The sequence below is a fragment of the Macrobrachium nipponense genome, chromosome 2 (genome assembly GCF_015104395.2).
Source record: "Macrobrachium nipponense isolate FS-2020 chromosome 2, ASM1510439v2, whole genome shotgun sequence".
NCBI lineage: Eukaryota > Metazoa > Arthropoda > Malacostraca > Decapoda > Palaemonidae > Macrobrachium > Macrobrachium nipponense.
The window spans coordinates 123649125-123668718 of NC_087201.1; the positions used below are offsets into that span (position 1 = coordinate 123649125).

Below are 19594 nucleotides of genomic sequence, written 5' to 3' on the forward strand. Positions count from 1 at the left end.
TTTACTCCTTGCGCCCCTTCCTGCGCCACGGTGACGAAAGTAACCTCTCGCCCTACCCCTCGATTGAGAGTAGCCTTGAACCTCATAAGCAGGGTTAAAGGCAGGCGAGATGGCATAGGAGGTCGAAGGTGGGATTGCTGGGGCACCAGGAGGAAAGGCTGAGTTTTGTTTAGCTGTAGCAGGTTGTCCTTGTTGGGTGACTGGGACCGCCTGCACAAACTGCTGCTGAGGCTGGATTGTTTTTTGTATGGCTGGAACTTCCTACCAGCCTTCTTTGGTTTCTTGCCAGCAGTAGGAACGGATCCTGTTTCCTCTTAGAGGAAATGCCCCACCTAGCTCTAAGGCTCTGGTTGAGTCTAGCAGCTTCGTGATGAACTTCGTTCACTGCTGACTCTGGGAAGAGATCCGCTCCCCACATGCTGGCAGTCAAGAGTCTATTAGGCTCGTGCCTGATAGTACATTCTTGAAGAACATGCTTCCGACAGTTCTTCCTGGCTTGGAAGAAGTCAAAAGCGTCTAGCAGAACCGTGTGAAATTGTGATTTCGCTAAGATCTTAAATAGCGGTTCGTTCGCATAAGACAGCGCAGCCATTTCCGTGACTATGATAGAGTTAAGGGACCTGCCAAACCTAGTCCGCGCATCGAACTCTGCCTGGATCAGGGAGTCCGGCAGCCTAGGCAACTTCTCACCGAACTGGTCCATAGCGCAGTCCGGCTTGAGTTTACCCTGCGTGAAAGTAGCAGGCAGGTTTTCCCATAACTCTCCGAAGGCGGGAAAGAGTGGAGAAGTGGACTCCGACTCTCTCAACTGCGGAAGGGGCTCATCCTTGAGGACTGCCTGAAGAGCCTTCTCCACCAATTTCGTAGCGAACGGAAGAGAGACCTCCTCTTCCGTGGCGAAAATAGTGAAGGGGCTCTTATAGGCCTGGAGTTTAGTATTCGTACACTCCCAGTCCTCAAGGCAGTGCACCCATTCCCGTTGGGCGGTGGTCTCTACTGTAGAGGACAGACTCCTTCGAGATCTTGTCCTCCCTTGTAAGAGCCGTTGGAGTCAGACCTAGCATACCCGATGAAAGGCTGTGACAGACCCGGAGGATAGAACTCGAAGTCCTCAATCCTTCGAGTGCCAAAACTCCGGGACCGAAATCATCCCATACCTTAAAGGGAGCGTAGGCCGCTACTCTCCATGGGTTCTCCATAGGAGAAAGCTGGCAGAGAGTCGTAAGACGGGAGTTGGAGGATCCCCGTGCTAGAAGCAGGGGATACTGGGGGGGGAGGCTGGGGATACCCAGACATCCGATCCTCAGTCTCTCTTACCCTATTCGAGAGTTCCTGGACGGTCTGTCCAGTTTGAGACAGAGTGCTCGACAATTGTGCGAACATCTGCTCAAAGCGGGTTCCCCAAGCTGAGATTTGAGAACCAACCATCACTCCTCCTACCTGCTCCATCATTCCTGGTGAGACAGGAGAAGGGACGCAGGAGTGGTGCTTGCTACCCCTGCCGGCATAGCCGGAGAGGGGGCAGCGGAGGCGGGAGAAGACAACGACTCGGAGGTAGCGCGTGCTTTCTCCTTTGAAGCCTTGCCTCTAGAGCTCTTCGATTGGGAAGAGCTTGGCTTAGCCTTCACCGCGTCGGCGTAAGAAAGTCGATGACTTCCTAGCCGAAGAAGACGAAGACGACTTTCTAGAAGTCGACTTAGACAGAGTCTTCGGTTCTCTCTTTCCCTTCTCCTTAGGAGGTACAGAGAGAGCGGGAGTGCGGCTAGGGATCTCAGATCCCGGAAAGCCTTGGAAAGATGCGGAAGAAGAAGGGACAGGAGAAGATCCAGGAGCGCCCAAGGAAAGACCTTGGGCGCCCGACAAACCTACCTCAACCAACAAACCCTCACTCACTACGCCATCTGGCTCGAGGTTCAGATCCAGGCCGGCGACGTCCGGGACTGGCTCCTGGGCGGCTACGAGCCCCAACGACTGCTGGAGATCTTGCTGGATGGCGGCTATTACGGGGGGCGGCGACAAGGGATCGACGTAGCCCGTCGACTTGCCCGCAGGGAAGATCTGGATGGCCAGCTTTTTATCCAGAATGTAGGGCTGGCCCTTGGCGGCGTTCTTTCCAAAGCCGCCTACCACGCTTTCAGAGTGGCGAGGGCGACTTCCCTCACCCCGCTAGCCTGAAAGAAAGGCTGAATTAGCTACCAATTGCGGACAGGGTTAACAAACTTACGAACTAAAAGTGTTAGTAAATTGATAACTAGTTTTATAATGGTCTTACACCCCATCAACCAGCTGACCGACCAGGTCGTAGCAAATGGTGCAGGCCTCGGGATGCCAAACGATGAACTCGTTGAACAGGGTGGCACACGGGCATGAGACCTGCACTCATCGTGTCCGCAGGGGTCATGTAACGTCGCATTGCAAGCGAGGACCTGACAGTTGGTAGCCTGTAAGTAGAAACGTACATGAGTACAGAGTAATACTTACAGTCTAACATATGCTCCGCTGGTGCCGGAGCGATAAAGTTAGATGAAACCAGAGCCCTGCTAAAATACGTGTGGTAACCATGTTGGAAGAAAGTCTATGGCTCCGCCAGTGGCGGAGGCACAAAAATCAACCAACTAGGAGTGGTGGTAAAGGAAACCACAACGTAAAATGGCGGGATGGTTGATAACATAATAGTAAAAACACAATTCATTGTTTAAAACATCTTAAATTAGGGTATATATCCTTAAAAATAGTACAGTAATAACACCAAAACCAACTTCTCTCCACCCGTCTACTAGAAGAGTGCGTGAGGTAAAAAAAAGGGGTAAGGGCTTTTTCCCCCATTCCCGAGGTACGAGGGGGATGAGATATAAGGATATAGTAGGCAAGCAAACGACCATCCATAGTACCCACCCTACCCGCTGACGGAGCCAATAACCTATAACCAAAGGGGGCCCCGGCTGCGACGGAAGGCTCCTTTCGTATCGTAAGGGAGGTGGCTGAGTAATGGGTATGGGGGGGTAAGGAGGTCCCGGTGAACACGGCGGGAGCAAGGAAAGGGGAAGGGATGGCCTACTCTCCCCACCTCACCAACTACCGTATGGAGACCCCGGTACCTCCTAGTGGTCGCCCTAAACCCCCTGCTGGTGGAACCTCCCGGCACCTCCGGAATGAGAGAGAAGGCTAAGAGGTGTTATGACAATCCAGGGGTCCCCCAGCTCCTCCCTACATCAGAGAGGGAGGGAAGGGGCAGGGTGAGGTGCTAGGAACACGTGACCACTAGTGGCCTAGGCCGCGATCACCACCACCGTGGTAGGGCCACGTGAACCAAGCTGTACCAATACATGGAACAGAGTCACCTAGGTCCTAGCCTAAGCACCCTAAATCCTAAATAATAATAATAAAATAAACAACATCGAAAGGTGGAAGAGACACTTTTAGGTAAAAGAGAAAGAAGCACAGGAGGAGGCAACTATTCCAAGAAACAGTAGCCTTACTCGCGGAGCCAGCGATAGCCGATGTAGAGCAAGAGCCGGGATGCTGGGCCAGAATAAAATAATGATAGCCCTAAATACCAAGCTAAGAGAATGGTAAGAGGGCTAAACTAGCTAAAACTCGATGTAAAACAATGAACGTGAAAAAATAAGCCCATAAGTATAAGAAGTCCCAGTATGGAGGACCGGGAATTCTTACGAGGCAGCATGGCCGCCACGAGACAACCGGGGAACCGTATATGACCTATAAAAAGGAAAATACTGGTACCCGGAAGATAAAACTATGATAAAATATTACTTATGAGTTACTTAACTTAGCCGTGGCAATTGCTGAACGTTCCATCTTAGAAAACGAGATAAATCCACAATAGTAAAAGCACAAGGTGGAAAACAGCGTCAAGATGCTGGCGCTAAAAATTAAGGATGACCGCTAGGGGCGCTGCTGTCCGTGGCGTCCTCTACAGTAAGTAGTAGTAGAGGCTGCATCGCCCGTTGGTATCAGCTCTCTCTTGGGGGGATTTTGATAGGGAAGTTCTAATTGGTGTCTGTCTCGTGGTAGTGTTCCACACTCGCCCCTATTTCATACCGACACTTCTTTTTAAGAGTGAGCGAGTCAGTTTTACTGACATTTTCTTAATTTTGTTTTTCTCTCGGTAAATTTTAGGCTAATTTTACCTAGAAAGAATGATATTAAGGATACTTTCATAGGCCGACACGAGCTGAGCCAGAAAATGGGATTTGACGTAGGAAAAATCTATTTCTGGGCGGGCGGAGGAAGCCGTGTCGCCCAGTGAAATGTGTCCTCTTTAGCACTATTTCTAGTAAAATATTGCTATGATACCAGAGAACTGCTAAACTTGGACATGTCAGAAGTCTACCTTGACTAGCTACACCGAAATAACGTAATACATTTTCATACACATTTTAAACATAAAAGCATGAACATTTATAAAATTGACACATCGATTTGCACTTTTTTTTAACTTGATATTTTCAGAAGAGCGGCAGGCGGCAGCTTGTACAAGAAAAGAAACATGAAAAAACATCCTCATTGAATAACGTGAATCAAAGGCAGTTTCAAAAGCTGCATTTGTACATAATAGTCTGGTGCTGGAAATAAAAATAGAACGTAATACATTTTCATACACCATTATTTTAAACCAAAAAAGGTAGAATGAACATTGTAAATCGCCACATCCACAGCTAAGTTTGCACTCGTGTAACTTTATATTTTTGGCATAACCTTTATGGTCTGAACGGCATTTCTACAAATGTATGAACTCATTAGACATAACGGCGCTGTTGACCGAAAATTGTGTCGTAAAAATACCTTAAAATGTTTTTTTTTTTTTTTTTTTTTTTTTTTCTGTTTTTTTTTTTTTTTTTTTTTTTTTTTTTTTTTTTTTTTTTTTTATGAATATTTTTTACGACAGCCGTAAAACCGATTCGCCGCTAAGCGATTGCGCCGTTAACCCCGGGCCGCCTGTACCAGCCACTAGAGGCCAACAGCCTCAATTGTTTTATGTACGCGGTGCTGTTAGGATGTGTCTTGCAACATGCAAACTTTTTTTTTGGTCTTTAGCCTGACCACCACATACAGTGGGCCCCCTGTATTCGCGTTCCCTGGATTGTCGGACTCACACATTCGCGGATTTCTCTCGGGATCGTTTCCCCGCATTATTCGCGGAAAATTCACACATTCTCGGTATTTTTCTATGAGAAATATCCACAAATTCTTGGGTTTTTTTATCAATTTCATCATAAAATGCACTTTTTGTGATAAAACTATTAAAAAAACCAAGTATGAACATTTTTTGTGGTTTTTCTTGAGTTTTAACTAACAAAATAGCCTGTTTTTAGCGTTTTTGTAGGGGTTCCAAACATTCGCGGGTTCTAACTATTCACGGGAGGGTCTGGTACGCATCCCCCGCGAATACGTGGGGACCACTGTATATATATTTGGCCATGGAATTCTGGATTACGACCTTGGCATTGTAATACAACTACTGTACGCTCCTAGTTTTGCTCCTTTTTTTTTTATTGTTTTGGAACTTCTCCTGGTATTGACCCAGCTTGGACTGGACCTGAGATGGACAAGCTATGTTAACATCTACTGGATTCTTTTCCCTGGGGACATCACTTTTAGGGAACAAGACTTAGCTTAAAAAAGTGAATTATAGCATGGTGTTGATATTGAAAATATGATGGTTGAACTCTTTTAACTCATTATTTAAGAACAGAAAAGTTATATAAACTTTGAAGCTCAGATATCACTCACCAAATCAGACATGGACTCAGAGTCAAATGGTTTCTTAATTTGTTTTTGGTGAATTGTCTGAATTTTTTTTTAACAAAGTACAGAAATGCACTTCTGTATATGCAGTACAGTATGACATTGCAGTAGAATGCAGCTGAATTATTAGCTCCTGTTTACAGCAAAATATTTTTATCATTGTACTGCATAGAATCATATTTTGTTAGTTATATTATCTCTAATTTGCATTCTTTATGATTTCAGTTTTATAAACAAATGGCAAGTGCACCTAATACAATGAATGATGCTGAATTAGCAAGAGCTCTCCAAGACCATTATGATAAACTTGAAGCAATGAATGAAGAATTGTTTGAAAAAAGAAAGAAAGCAGCAGCTATCCAGAGAAGACGCAGGAAACGTATGTTAGAAAGAATGAATGAGGACGAGTTGAAACAGTATCGAGCATCACAAACTGAAGCCTGCCGCCAACGACGAATACGTAGGTTAGAAAGAATGACAGATGAAGAAAGGCAAAGGGATCGTTTGTTGAAAAATGCATTATGTTTAGCAAGACGGCATCGCCGAGAAGCAATGATGTCTGAAGAAGAGCGCAAAGCAAGAAGGGCAGCAGCTGCAGCAGCTCAAAGAGAGAAGCGTAAACGTAAGCGAGAGAGTATGACTGATGAAGAATTGAAAGCACACAAAGCTGAAGTGGCAGCTATTTGGCGAATGCGAAGACACTTGAGGTATATGAGGATGTCTGAAGAAGAGCGCCAAGCTGAGAGAGCTAAAGCAGCAGAAGCCAAAAGAATCAGCCGACAGCGTCAAAAAGATAAAGATGGCCCTGAGGAATTAGTAAAACCAGTTACACAGAGAAGACCACGTCGAAAAAGAACCAGAAGCCAACTTTCGCTACCAGAGAGTGAATCAGATGCAATTGAGAATAGTTATAGTATGGAGAGCAATGCAGAAAGTTTAATATCACAAATCCTGAAGGTAAGTTAAGAAACTTTTAGACAAAATGTGAATTGTTTGATATTTTAATTCACTCAGATTGGTGTTATTTTAATATTTAAGAAACATCTAAAACCATATATTTTATTAAGAATACAAACCATTGCTGTACTAAAGCCAATATACCTTATCTTTCTGTCTCTGCATTCATTTTATGCTGTGATTTCAAATATCTTTAGCTTTTCATTTGATCAGTAGGGAAGAATGTAGGGCTTCTTTATAAGGTGAGAAAGAGTGAATTTTTATTAATCAATTATATAAGAGCAAATGCCAGATGTACTTTGACAAGTTTGCTATTACATTACTGAAACAATTATAAAAGAAAGACAATGAATTTATGCTAATCATAGTGTGCAAGAGCAAATGCATACTTATTTGAGGTAGGTAAACTCCAGAAGAGAAAGTTGACTTAGAAAGAGAAAATTAATTTTCTTTTCATTATAAATATTCTATTCAGTATTTAACTCTCTTAAGGTTATTAATACATTCAAATGAAAGCACTGGTTTGTTTCAAATGAAAAAATGTTAGGGTGTTGCAGTATAGTGTATGTTGTCAGATATATACATGATGACATCAGTACTGTATGGGTAAACTTTTTTTTTTTCCATTCCTTTACATTATTCATTTTATGAAAGGTATGTAAATCTGCTTTTTTTTTCTCTCTCTCTCTCTTTTTATTTTTTACATAAACAGAGGCTCCAGAACCAAACCCTGCATAAGTCAAACGGTAGTTGTAATTGTAATTAGCCGTTTTGTATACATGAAATTGTTTCAGACACTTCACTTGTAGAAAAGAAAACAGCAGTATGCCTGTCCATGCAATGGGGATTGTTGTGTCTTAAAGTACTACTAGTGTTATTTTTCCTGAGTGAGTGATAATGTTTACTGCTGTCTAAGGGCCCCAGATGTTTTTCTGTTGTGATGTCTCTGTTTTGTTAATTACGGTTATTCATTTTACTTTTTATTCATATCTCATGTATTTATGTGTATTTTTCTCATACACAGTAAGGTATTTCCTATATTTTTTCTCACTTTCATAAATCTTGGTCAGGTCATAAACCTCTCGATTAGATGATTTTTAACAATTTTCAGTGGTGGTTTTTAAGAAGATGTATGTAGGTAGGAACTGGTCTTTTTTTATTTGTTCAAAGAGGACAACTATTACCCGTTATGCTTCAAGTATAGTTCAAGGTTTGCATTATAGCATTCTTTGTATGATTTTGATAACTGGGTCTTACTGTTTTTAGTTAGTGCTTGCTAATCAGCAAATGATGAGTTCAGCATTACTTTCTTTAGTGTTTTCATTTCATTGACTGCTAAATTAATGACAAACATTTGCATTTCAAGTAGCAGTTCTGTATGAAATGTTACGCTATTGCCATTATATATTAAAACCACTTACCTCTGACAGAAAGCCAAGGAAGTTCGCAGTGTATTAATAAGGTTAAAGTTAGGTGTACAAGTTTAATTTACAGGCTGTATGCAACCAGTTTTTGGTGACAACAAGCCCTAACTCAGAAAGAAACATGCAATACTGTTATCTCTTATTAGAAAGTTAGATACCATCATATAACAAGAAAAATAGCAAATACAAAAAATATCATATCATTATGAAAATATTTTTTTATGTAACAACTCTGCTCTATGGTTTTCAGTAAATACTGTAGATCTAAAGTAACAATACGTATCAGTTTGCAAATGTGTAAGCATATCTATGTAATGAGCAAGTAGCATTACGAGTTTTTATTTGAGATGAATCTTACCTACTGTTAAATTTAGGTATACTATTTCCCCGCCGATTAGGTGAGTCAGCATTCAAACAAAAAATCGAATGGCTGCCCGGATGATTGTCTAGTTTACCTGTTCTCCACCAGGTGTGTTTTGAATGTTATAACTCTTCCACTGGAAGCAAAACCAATTACATCAGGCTATGTAGGAATGTTTTTGGTGTAACCAGGATGTTGAAATTGGAATTTGATCAACATTCCTTTGTACTTGCAAGGGTACAGTGTGATCTTGGAACTACTAGATGTGAAGAATGTAAGGAATTGTTCTGAGAAATTTATGCCTGAGTATGTCAGATATAGGAAAGACGGGAAACTAATAGATTGCAAAAGCAATTAGTTAAATCGGGACTTAAACCTGTCAGGCTATCCCTACTTAGATTAGGCATTTTAGTTGGCTAGTATTGACTTCCTTTGTAGATCCGCCTTCTGCTCCCCATTTGGTTCAGGAAAAGTGTAACGAGAAGTTAGAACACTAAACCTATTTTTAGTTCTAATAACAGTTGAAATGAGTTTGTGACGGGAACGTTCCGAATCCCTCCATAGTGTGCGCTCTTTTTCGCATTCCCTGTTAGAAGTAAGGTGTTGGTGCCCTCGTCTGTACGTAGCCCGAACGTAGGACTGCCCTGCGACAGTTGGTAGTGTCCGCTGCCAGGGAACCGGGTCAGTTCTCGAGACGATGGTATTCTGTGCCCTCCAATATCTACTTCGCCCTTTTCATGGTCTGAATCTGGTTTAAAGCGTTCACCAAATGACCATTAAAGAGATTGCCTAGGACCGTTGAAGCATTCGCATATGCCTAGGACTGTTAAAGTGTTCGCATAAGGGCCGCTTCAGTAAGTGTTAATGCTTGCTCCGTAGGCGCATTCTGTCATCTTCAACACCTAGTTTGAGGTGTTAGCATGCATAGATTTAATAATATACAATATAGGTATAGATATTTTATTGAGATGATAACGTATCTGTAGCGAGTTTTACACATTTAAATATGTCGACTCAGTTGACTGTTTATCTCTCTCATGTATGGGTCATTCTAAATTCTCGTCTGCTAGCATGTTCGTTTTTCTTCGTTGCTTGTGATCGTTCTTTGCTTGCTTCCTCTTCAGCTATCGGCAAATCTCTTACTACCGCCTTGTTTAATGTTTCTCTTTCAAGTCTACACTGTCTGTAGTATCTAAAGTTCTCACCAAGTTAGAGATTCTAGCTTCAGAGATTTCTAACATAGTTTCATATAGGAATGCTTTCAAGTATGTACGATTGCTTTCAGATGAGGCGGGAGAGTCGTTGTAACTCCTCTCCCACCGCCTCCCTCTTCTGGCGCCTCGTTCTCCTTCCCTCAGTTGACTCGTGCGGACTGCGGATGTTGTTGACTCGTGTGAATGCAGTTAACTCATGGGGACTTGGCCGAGTCCTGAGTCGCTTAAAACCGTCTTCCTCTCATTGAGTCATGGTGGATGCGATACAGCACTCAGCTGCTGTCACCTCTTATTGACAAGTGTCGCTTTTTGTTACCAAGGGTTGCAGAGAAAGAGCAATCCTTTAAGCTCTTTTGTTTACCTCCTGTCGCCAGCTGTCTCCTCCCGTCGCCTGCTGACGGAAGAAGAGTTTGAATGGAGTTTGAGGAACTTGTTCGGGCTGGTCGGCGTTTGTTGCGACACTACGCCTTCCTGTATCATTTTGTTGAGGAAGGAGGCCACATAATGCATATGTCTTAAATGTCTTAGTGTATTTCGGCGCCCTCTAAATATTAGAGAAGAGAACCAATGCTTTCTCCAATTAGAGAGTATTTCGTAACTTTTCTCGTCCTCAGACGCACATATCTCCCTTTGGGTCTGCCTTGGCTTGTTGTCTTGTGGCTTTTAAAGTTGCGGAGAGCTGAAGGCCACCTCTTGCTGTACAACGCTTATTGGTCTGTTAACCATCTTTAGTAGGAGGTTCACTTTCTTTTTCTTTCCTGTGGGGAAATGAACTTGAGACTGACAGACATGCTGATGGATTTTCAGTCTAGCTTGTGTTATTACCTTTTAGCTACGTTGTCTCACCTCTGCGACTGCTTAGAGAAGTGGAGACGCCAACCCAGCGAGTTTGTGTAGCCAGCTTAGGGTTTGTTGCCAGCGGGAGTTTTTAGCAAGCAAAACAAGTAACTCATTTCTGATGCTGGAGGGTAATATCCTCATGCTTATACTTGCTTGGTTTGGAAGAAGTGAGAACACTTTCGCTTCCTGTCTGATTATGCAATTCGGTTTAAGGTGATAAGGGATTATCTATTGATAGTCTTGTTTTATACCTTTCAGGGATAAGTGCAGACTCAGGTTCTGGGATATGGACAGTTGCAACCTCCTAACTTGCATGGAGAGACTTGGGACCAGTACGTTACTGGTGGAGACGGTGAAGGGCAGTTGTGATTCTTTTTTGGTCGTCCTCCACTGGTTTAATCTCCCACTTATAGCTTCCTTTGTCTTCAGCAAAAATCTCTCATAAGTCTCTTTTTAGTAGGAGATTTTATATAGAGGGAATGATGATCCAAGGGTAATTTTTTAGGACAAGCTCCATAGGTAATTGGAGATATTCTTGGACGTTTGGAGACTGAATAACAGGAAGTGTCTGCCCACATACTTGTTGGTTTTCTAGCATGGTTTTAGTGCCTTTCCAAAGAACAGTCAGACTTGTGGTACACATGCAGAATGTATTCCACTTACCAATACATCCACAGTCATCCAAGTTCCTTCAAGATGTTTTTACTAGAAGGTATTGCTGTTCTGTCCACTTTGTTTGGGTTAGTGTGCAGTCCTCTATAAGTTATGTCAGGGACTTGTTGCCCATTGGTGGATGGTGTTGACTTTAGGAGCAAAACACTTCTACTGAATCAGTGATTCAAGTTGGCCAACTCTGTCAACAGTATTCCAAAGGCCAAGGACCTGTTGCTTCTTCTGGCCCAATCTCTATGCATTATATTGTTAATTCTCTATATCCCCATTCTTATCTAGTGATGTGAGGATGATACTTAATTATGCATGCTTGTCGGTCAAGATGAATAGCCATCTGCTGCTTGACGAATTTTAGGCCTGAAGGAAACTTCTTATATGGTAAGGGCTTTTCCTCATTAGGAAACATGGCCTCACAGGATATTTTCAGATAATCGTGCTCAATTAATGTACAGTTTCAGCATAAGAATTACGACTTACAAAAAGTTAATTAAATTTGTAAGTAATCCAGAACCAACTTTGGCTCCAGGACTGTAGGAGGGACTCTGTAACCTAGAAGCGTCCATTTTGTTCTTTAACGTAAGTCCAGGTTTTGGTCTTTTCCCTCTGTCATGCAGCACAGAGTTTAACTAGTGTCAGGGCAGTGGAAAGATGTCAGGATGCTTAGCAGTTTTATTCCCGGTCAGAAACAAAGTCTTTGTGGGAAGTTTGCTGCTTTGAGTGAAATGAAACAACATATTGGTTTGATCATTCATTCTGTGGAAGGACAGTGTTTAAGCAATTGGGGATTCAGGAAGAACAACTGCCTACAAGGGCCTTTACATCCGTAAGTTTGGCACTTCGTGTGGATTTAAGGAGTGCTCATTTAGACTTGCTAGTATGTAGATGAACAGGGACATCCAAATGATTACTACTACTTTGTTGGCCGTCAGGCTTGAGCAGTGGATGTTTCCTTAAATTTTGCCTAATTCAGACTCATAGGCCTGCCTCTCGTATATACTCAGAATACTATTGAGCAATTTCAAGTTCAAGAATAGCTTAGTGTCTCCTGTAGAGCCCTTGTAGCCTCTGGGCAAATGATTTTCAGAATTTCTAATGTTCTCGGTAGATGTCTCATTCTTCCGTTGAGAAGAAATCAACTCTACTACACAATGCCTTACTTAGCACTGAATGACTCTATGGGTCCCAGTGCTTGGCTTTATGCCAAAATCACATATTCCATTCCACGATTCCATACAGTTCCATTAACTGAGGCATCTCCTTAACTGCTTGGAGATGTTAGAATGTCCCCTCCCAATAATAAGATTTTCAAGTTATCATAGGATCTGTCCTAAATTTAAAACTGCCATGGCCTGGGGTTAGAAGTACTGGTCTGTGTATTGCTGAGGGTGGCATTCTAGAGGAATTTTCAGCACCTGGATCCTTGTAGATGTCAATGTTTTCTGTTTAGAGGAGATAAGACTTCAATGTCTACTTCCAAAGTTATCGTTCCATACGTACTTTCCTTGGTATTGCATCAAGTACTTTTAGATCTTGTTGAGGACCAGCACTGTAAGGTGTTGAGATTGAAGCCCCTTCATCTCTATATCAGTCTCTCTCTGTAGCTTAGATGCGGGTCTAAACTTTATCTGAATTTACTGTAAGGCCTTTTATTTAGCACTAACAGTGATTAATAAGTAAATTTATTGTCAGCACCCTTCTTTAAGCTGGTGTAAAGGGAATGTGCCCTGTAAGAATTCCAATGTAACCCCTTAGTGGGGAAGAAGAGGAAACTTCTCTATCCTGTCGGGGCATTTAAATTTAAAGGTTAAACCTAGAACTATTTTATCATCCTTTTAGAAACCTTGAACATCTTTGTCTTTAGGTAAATGCTGGAAGAGGCAAAGTTAAGCTTTGGTTTTGTGGTTTTAAGAAACAGATGTTGTTAAATGTTAAGCTTGGAAGAGGCAAAAATCAACCTTTTGTTTTGTAGTTTTAGAATACCTAGCTGTCTTTGCCAATGGTTAAGCTTGAAGGCAAAGTTAACTTTTGTTTTGTGATTTTAGAAAACCTAGAATGTATTTGTGAAGGTTAACCCTGGTAGAGGTAAAGTTAACCTTTTGTGTTGATTTTTAGAAACTTATAACGCCTTTGCCAAGGGGTAAACTTGAAGGCAAAGTTAACTTTTGTTTTGAGGTTTTAGAAAACCTTGAATGTATTTGTGAAGGTTAAGCCTGGAAGAGGCAAAGTTAACCTTTTGTGTTGTGATTTTTTAGAAACTTTGTCAAGGAACTCAAGGGCTTCTGTGACATATTGGATAGACTAGTGCATGATAACTAGCTCCATATCTTCTACCTTTATTGAAAGTAAACATTCATAATGTGAGCAGCAGTTGCAACTTCATTTAGTGTTAAGTCAATTTGTCGCTCCAGAATAGGATTGATGTGACACAGTAGAGGTACAATTCGGTTTTTACTCGATCACTACCTAAAGTATACAGAATTGTGTTTGAAAACAGTAAAGCCCTTAATCTGCTACTAGCAGTGGGTAGTTTTTTCCTGAACTGAAAAAAGAACAATTCTTTAAGCTCTTTTGTTTAAATCACAGGTTTGTTCATGAAACTTACCTGTCAGATATATATATAGCTGTATTTTCTGAAGTCCGACAGAATTTTAAAAACTTCCGACACACGCAGTGGTCGGTCAGGTGGTTAGTACCCATTCCCGCCGCTGGGAGGCGGGTATCAGGAACCATTCCCATTTTCTATTCATAATTTTTCTGTCGCCGGTGCTGAAAACACCTGTTTTCAGTACCTCCGTCTTAGGATTTTGGAAACTTCATTGCCGCTAAGTATCCTAATTGTCTTTTGATTTATTTACTTGGATTTGTGGCTAGGCATACGCTATCTTAAATTGATTTGAATTTGATTCATTTTTGCATAAGATATCTGAATCTAGTTAGGCTAGTTTCAGAGGGGGTTGTCTGCAAAGATAGGGTGTGGCTACCGAAAGCTTCGGTAGATCTGCACTTGGTATGCACGAGGGGTATGGGTCTTGCTTCTTTGTTGAGATTTGTCATGTAAGGAGTGTGAGACTTTGTCTATTCCGTAAGGAAGACGTATGATTCGTATGTACGCAATTAATCAGTAAACATGTCTAATTCGTAAGGAAAAAGTATGATTCGTATGTACGCAATTAATCAGTAAACAACAGTCAGGGTAGTGAACCTGCTAACCTTCCTGTAGACTTTATTTTGCCTAACCCTATAGTATGGCCTACGGGTTATGAATATGTCTGCGAGAGGTGATCGCTCTCCTTCATTGTTGTGAAGAGTGCTACTTCTATTATTGTTACTCCTAACCCTGTATGTTGCCTTCGGGCCCTAAAACAGTGTCTGTAGAGGTTATTGCCCTTTCTCTTATACTCTTTCGATTCGTAACTTAGAATCGAAAGTGCTTGCTTTAGAGAGCAATAGTGAAGTGGCTAAGTGCAGTGACAGTGCCCCTTGTGTAGTGGAGGGTGCGTCAGATCGGCCTTATAACGCCTCTAGGTCTAGACCTCTGTCGGACTCCAGGACCACAGGGAGAGGGCATGTCGAAAGCCGCAGGAGGGTTACGAGGAACCCCCACCGATCTGGCGTGCCTTCGGCAGTTTCTGATGAAAATCCCCAGACTGCCAAAGTTCGTGCACGTGCACGAATCCTGAAGGATTGCTTCTCGTCCTCCGAGGCGTCCTCCCCGCGCAAGGGTTGGAGCTCTCGGAAGGACTCGCGCCCTCTAAGAAGCTTTAGAGAAGAGGACGCTTCACGTCCTCTCTCTCGTCAGGAGGGAACGTCAGATCCGCCCCATAACGCCTCTAGGCCTGGACCTCTGTCGGACTCCCAGGACCCGGGAGAGGGCATGTCGAAAGCCGAAGGAGGGTTACGGGGAACCCACATCGATCTGGCGTCCCTTCGGTAGGACTCGCGCCCTCTAAATAGAAGCTTTATAGAAGAGGACGCTTCACGTCCCCTCTCTCTCTCTCGTTATGCGTTTCAGTGAGAAGTAAGAAGGCGAACGTCGCCTGATCACGTGTACGTCTTTCCACCGAGAAATATGAAAAAGAAGGCAGTTTCTCTCGCTTGTTTTGACGCCTGTCAGGAGCGTGACGCTTTTCTGCACGCTTCTTTTGACGCTCGGCTTGAACGGGACGCTCGGATGGACGCCAGGCGCGCGCCAGTGGACGCCGAGCGTCCTCGCCAGTGGACGCCGAGCGCGCGCCAGGACGCCGAGCGTCCTCGCAAATGGACGCCGAGCGCGCGCCAGCGCACACCAGGTTTGTCTCCTGGCTGAACGTTTCTGTTGAACTCTTCAAGCTCTTGTTTAAGATTTGAGCCTCAAGAATGTGAAGTAAGCAGTGCTTCGGAGGAAGCTTAAAGTGAACAGACAACTTCGTCTTCGAAACCCAGCAAGACCTCGGGTTTCGTGAATTCAAGAGGTCTCTGTCAATATTATATTGCGTTTCGCAAAGGTGGATGGAGTTAAGGAAAGCTCAAGGGAAGATCTCGTTTTCTCTACCGCAGTCAAGACTTTGCGATAAGGCAGTTACGGGTTATGTAAAGGCTCGACGTCTCGGCGACGTTCAGTAGGATTCTTGCAAAGGCATTCATCAAAAGGACGCTCTTCAGGAAAGCGCAAGACAGGACTTCCTTTGACATACTGCCAATAAATTTTAAGCTTTAGCAGGCATTAGTTGTGATACGGGAGAGGAAGCTGGTTGGAGAGTTTCTTCCTCTTCCCAGGATAATTTTGCAAGCTTTTTAGCCCATCTGAAAGGGTTTTTCAGATGATAGATTTTGTCAGTTTCTAGTCGGGACTACGCTGCCGAATTGAACATCGTCGTTCTACCTGCCGTAAGCCCTGTCTCTTAACAGGATTCTTGCCCCCTTCCTCGTTTGAGACGGGAATCGGAAAAATAAAATGCTCGACTTCCTGGATTACGTTTTGTCAATTCAGTGACTTTCCCCCATTGACAATATACTATCGTTTTGTCAAGTAAGTGGGTATCCCTCATTGACAAAATATCTCTTTGTCCCGTAAATTGGTTAGTTCTCATTGACAAACATCTCTTTAACTTGATATTGCGTAAACGAATAAGCTCTTATTGACAAGATTCGGAAGAGCTCTCATTCGTCATTCGCAGACTCGTACAAGAAATAGACTTGTAGACTACGTCAATGAACGCTTATGTCCAATAACATAAGAAGCTTGAGCTGTCTGCTTCGATTCTTTAAGTTTTGTTCATGAAACTTGCCTGTCAGATATGTATGTAGCTGTATTTCCGAATTCAGCTATATATATGTCTGCCAGGTAAGTATGAACAAACCTTATTGTGATATAATAAAATATTTTGCCTTGCGTTATTTTACTACTGGTTGGTTTAAGTCATACACGCTTGCTGTAGTTACCTCTTCGGATGGCAACCGAGAGGTCTATTGTCTTATTTTAAGGACATTTAATCGTTACTCCCTGCAGCCTTCCAGGAGTTTCCGATTTATCTTTTACCGTTGTATGGTAGTGTTCTGACGACACAAACGCATCTATATATTTAGCGTTTTCTGTTTCGCTTAAATATACCAGCTTGAGTCTTTCTGCTCAAAAAATAACGGACCTATTTCTTCGTAGAATAGGGTAGCTGGCAACCCAGACATAAAGTTAAAAGACGACGTTCGTAAGCTGCTGGCTGCTGCTGTCACGCTGTCTGTCCTCCAGTCCAACCGAGCCAGTAACAGATCGTGCGCTGTCATGCGCGGTAGCTTACGTCTCTCTCTCCTGCGGGATTGACTGACTAACCGTATCTCTGTGCTGGCGGTTACGTCTCTCCTGCGGGATTGACTGACTAACTGTATCTCTGTCCTACAATCACGGACTTTAGCCTAAGATTGAGGGGATTTCTTACGTGAATGAATAAACGTTGCATTCGTTTTGCCTTACTATGTTCAACAGAGTTATCTCTTAATCCTTTCGGTGCTCGTTACCGCACGGTATAGAACTACGAGTCTACCGCAACATTGCACTTTTATATGCTCTCCTGCTTAGGCAAAGCGCAGCCTTATTAGGGAAGTAAGCATACTCGGGGAAGGAATGGATGAGCTTGCTGGGGACCATTTCCTTCCTGAAGAAGTTTGTTTCCCGAATAGACTGCAATTCAGACCACAGTTTTTTCCTACCGGGAAACTGAAATATTATTCAAGATCTAGGAATGATTCTGAACATCTCTCAGTGCGTCTATCACCTGAGGTGATAGAAAGAAGGTGCCGGACATCTGGATAGGGTTTCAGATGTCCTGGATCTTAATCTGAAAGAAGTAAAAGCGATTCGGTAGTCCCTCCAGTCCTCGAAACGAGTTTTTGGGAACCAGTGTTCCAGATCAACTCTGATATTCCACAGCTCTCTCATATCTTAAGAAATATCTTCTCTCGGTCCTTGTTCGAGTTTACGAGAAAGAGCCTATTATAACAACAGGCGTAGAATGTAACGATCCTCTACAGGTTCGTTACAGGATTGCAAAAGTCCGTACGAATCGTCTCGATCGACGGCAGCAACTATTCTCTTCCGAGTGGAATCTTTCTTTAGAAGTAAGTTGAGAGTTGGGTAGACTTTAGGGACGCCCTTTCATTCTTCTCTTCGATATGTTGAGGACGAAGAGGCTTCTTCTTCTCTGCTCCCTTATTCTCGATCCGGGATCGGTACCATTAAACGCCATCCTATGATATTGAACGGGGATGGATATTTAGTCTCTTTTCCCCTTTTTCAATCGCTTAGGAAATGTAATAAGAGGATTTATGACGTCACAGGGAGCGACAATGACGCTGATCGCCCCATGTTGGCCTTCAGGATCCTGGATTCACAGAGGTCACATACTTCCTAGTTCACTTTCCAAGGACCTTTTCCGAGAGAGTCGGTCTACTCTAACTCGAAAGGTACCTATAACCTCTCCGCTCTGAGTCTGACTACGTTCAGACTATCGAGATGTTGACAGGAATAAGATTACCGTCTTCCATTTCCGTCTGAAGAATGGGATAAGCTGGCAGTCACAACTATTAAAGAATACGCAAATATGTTGTTGACGGCCTTTGGGCTCAGAGATTTGCGTCTGTCAAACAACAAAGCCCTTCACGATTTTTGAGTTCTGTGGAATCTCGAAACTCGCTCACCATCTACTTTTTGTCTCACCTGTTTTCTCAGAGTCAGACACTCGTGCGAGATCAGGCGACATTTAGTAGCCCTGAGTTTCTTGTTGACGAAGTCGGTTGCGTTTATACACCCCCGATGATCGTGTAACATGAGACCAGGTTGGACTGTTAGGCATTCTTCCTTCGGGACTGAATCGCCTTTTTGCTCCTCGCTCCTTTCTCCTGGCACCAGAGGCTCGAGTCAGGAGTTGATTCGCTGACGACGTTGGGTTGCGTTGATACACCCCCAAGGTTTGCTTAGATTGAATCGCCCAGGCAGTCCAGACACTCATCCTTCAGCGCAGAATAGTGCCTTATGGTCTTCAGGGTACAGCCTTGCTGTCCTTGATTCGTCTGACTGGTCAACTGGTCGGTCACCTGACTTTAGTACTGACTGTGCATGTCCAGATCGAAGCTTTCAATATGGAACTTAGACATAGTCTGAAGTTCTTGATGTCAAAGCATTCGAACCTCTCCTACCTGTTAACTTTTTGCATGTGATCAGGAAGGCCTTCTTCTAACCACCCTAGATACGACAAAGAGGGTTAGTGAAATTTTAAGCCATCGTCACAAGTTTTGGCTTTAGAGAACACAAGGCGGTGTGCTCTCTAAGCCTTCCGTTGTGGCCTAAGAATGGAAACCCGTTTTGTCCTTGGGCCAGGAGCTTGGAAGCAAGGATGGCACAAGTTAGTGGGCAGGAGCCAGAGAGAGTCCTGTGCCCTGTCGGGTCTCTCAAGTTTTATCTACATAAAACTCAAGAAAGTCGAAGTCATTCGGGCAATCTGCAGTGTTCCGAAAAAGACCAGACTTGCCCATTTCGAAGAACACCCTGGCTTTAGTGTTAAGGAGTTCTTTCAAAAATGCTCCTTCATTGTGTTTGCACAAAGAATTGAAATCTTGTTATCTGAATGCTCACGAGGTGAGGGCGCGGCCTCGGAAGCATTTCAACAGAGCATGGCACTCAGCAACATCCTGAGTACCATGTTTTAGCGAAGCAACTCTGTGTTCACTTCACACTCCCTGCGAGATGTGAAGATGGCATATGAGATCTGCTGCTCGCTAGGGCCATACGTGTCTGCAGACACAATCTTGGGGCAAGAAGTACCACTCATCCTATCCTGTAGAAAATGGTTAGGAAGAGCTCTTAATTTAGTTGTTGAGTCGCCGAC

At 43.2% G+C, this 19594-nt stretch overlaps 1 protein-coding gene across 5 annotated transcripts in view; it reads left to right on the forward strand.

Annotated features, from left to right (window-relative positions):
* The window catches only part of LOC135220958 (uncharacterized), a 70173-nt gene that overhangs the window by 44535 nt on the left and 6044 nt on the right, over positions 1 to 19594 (forward strand). For all 5 annotated transcript variants that reach the window (XM_064258620.1, XM_064258624.1, XM_064258622.1 and 2 more), the window contains one exon: positions 5995 to 6726. In XM_064258620.1, the coding sequence (XP_064114690.1) occupies positions 5995 to 6726 (732 nt within the window). The remainder of the gene's footprint in view (positions 1 to 5994; positions 6727 to 19594) is intronic.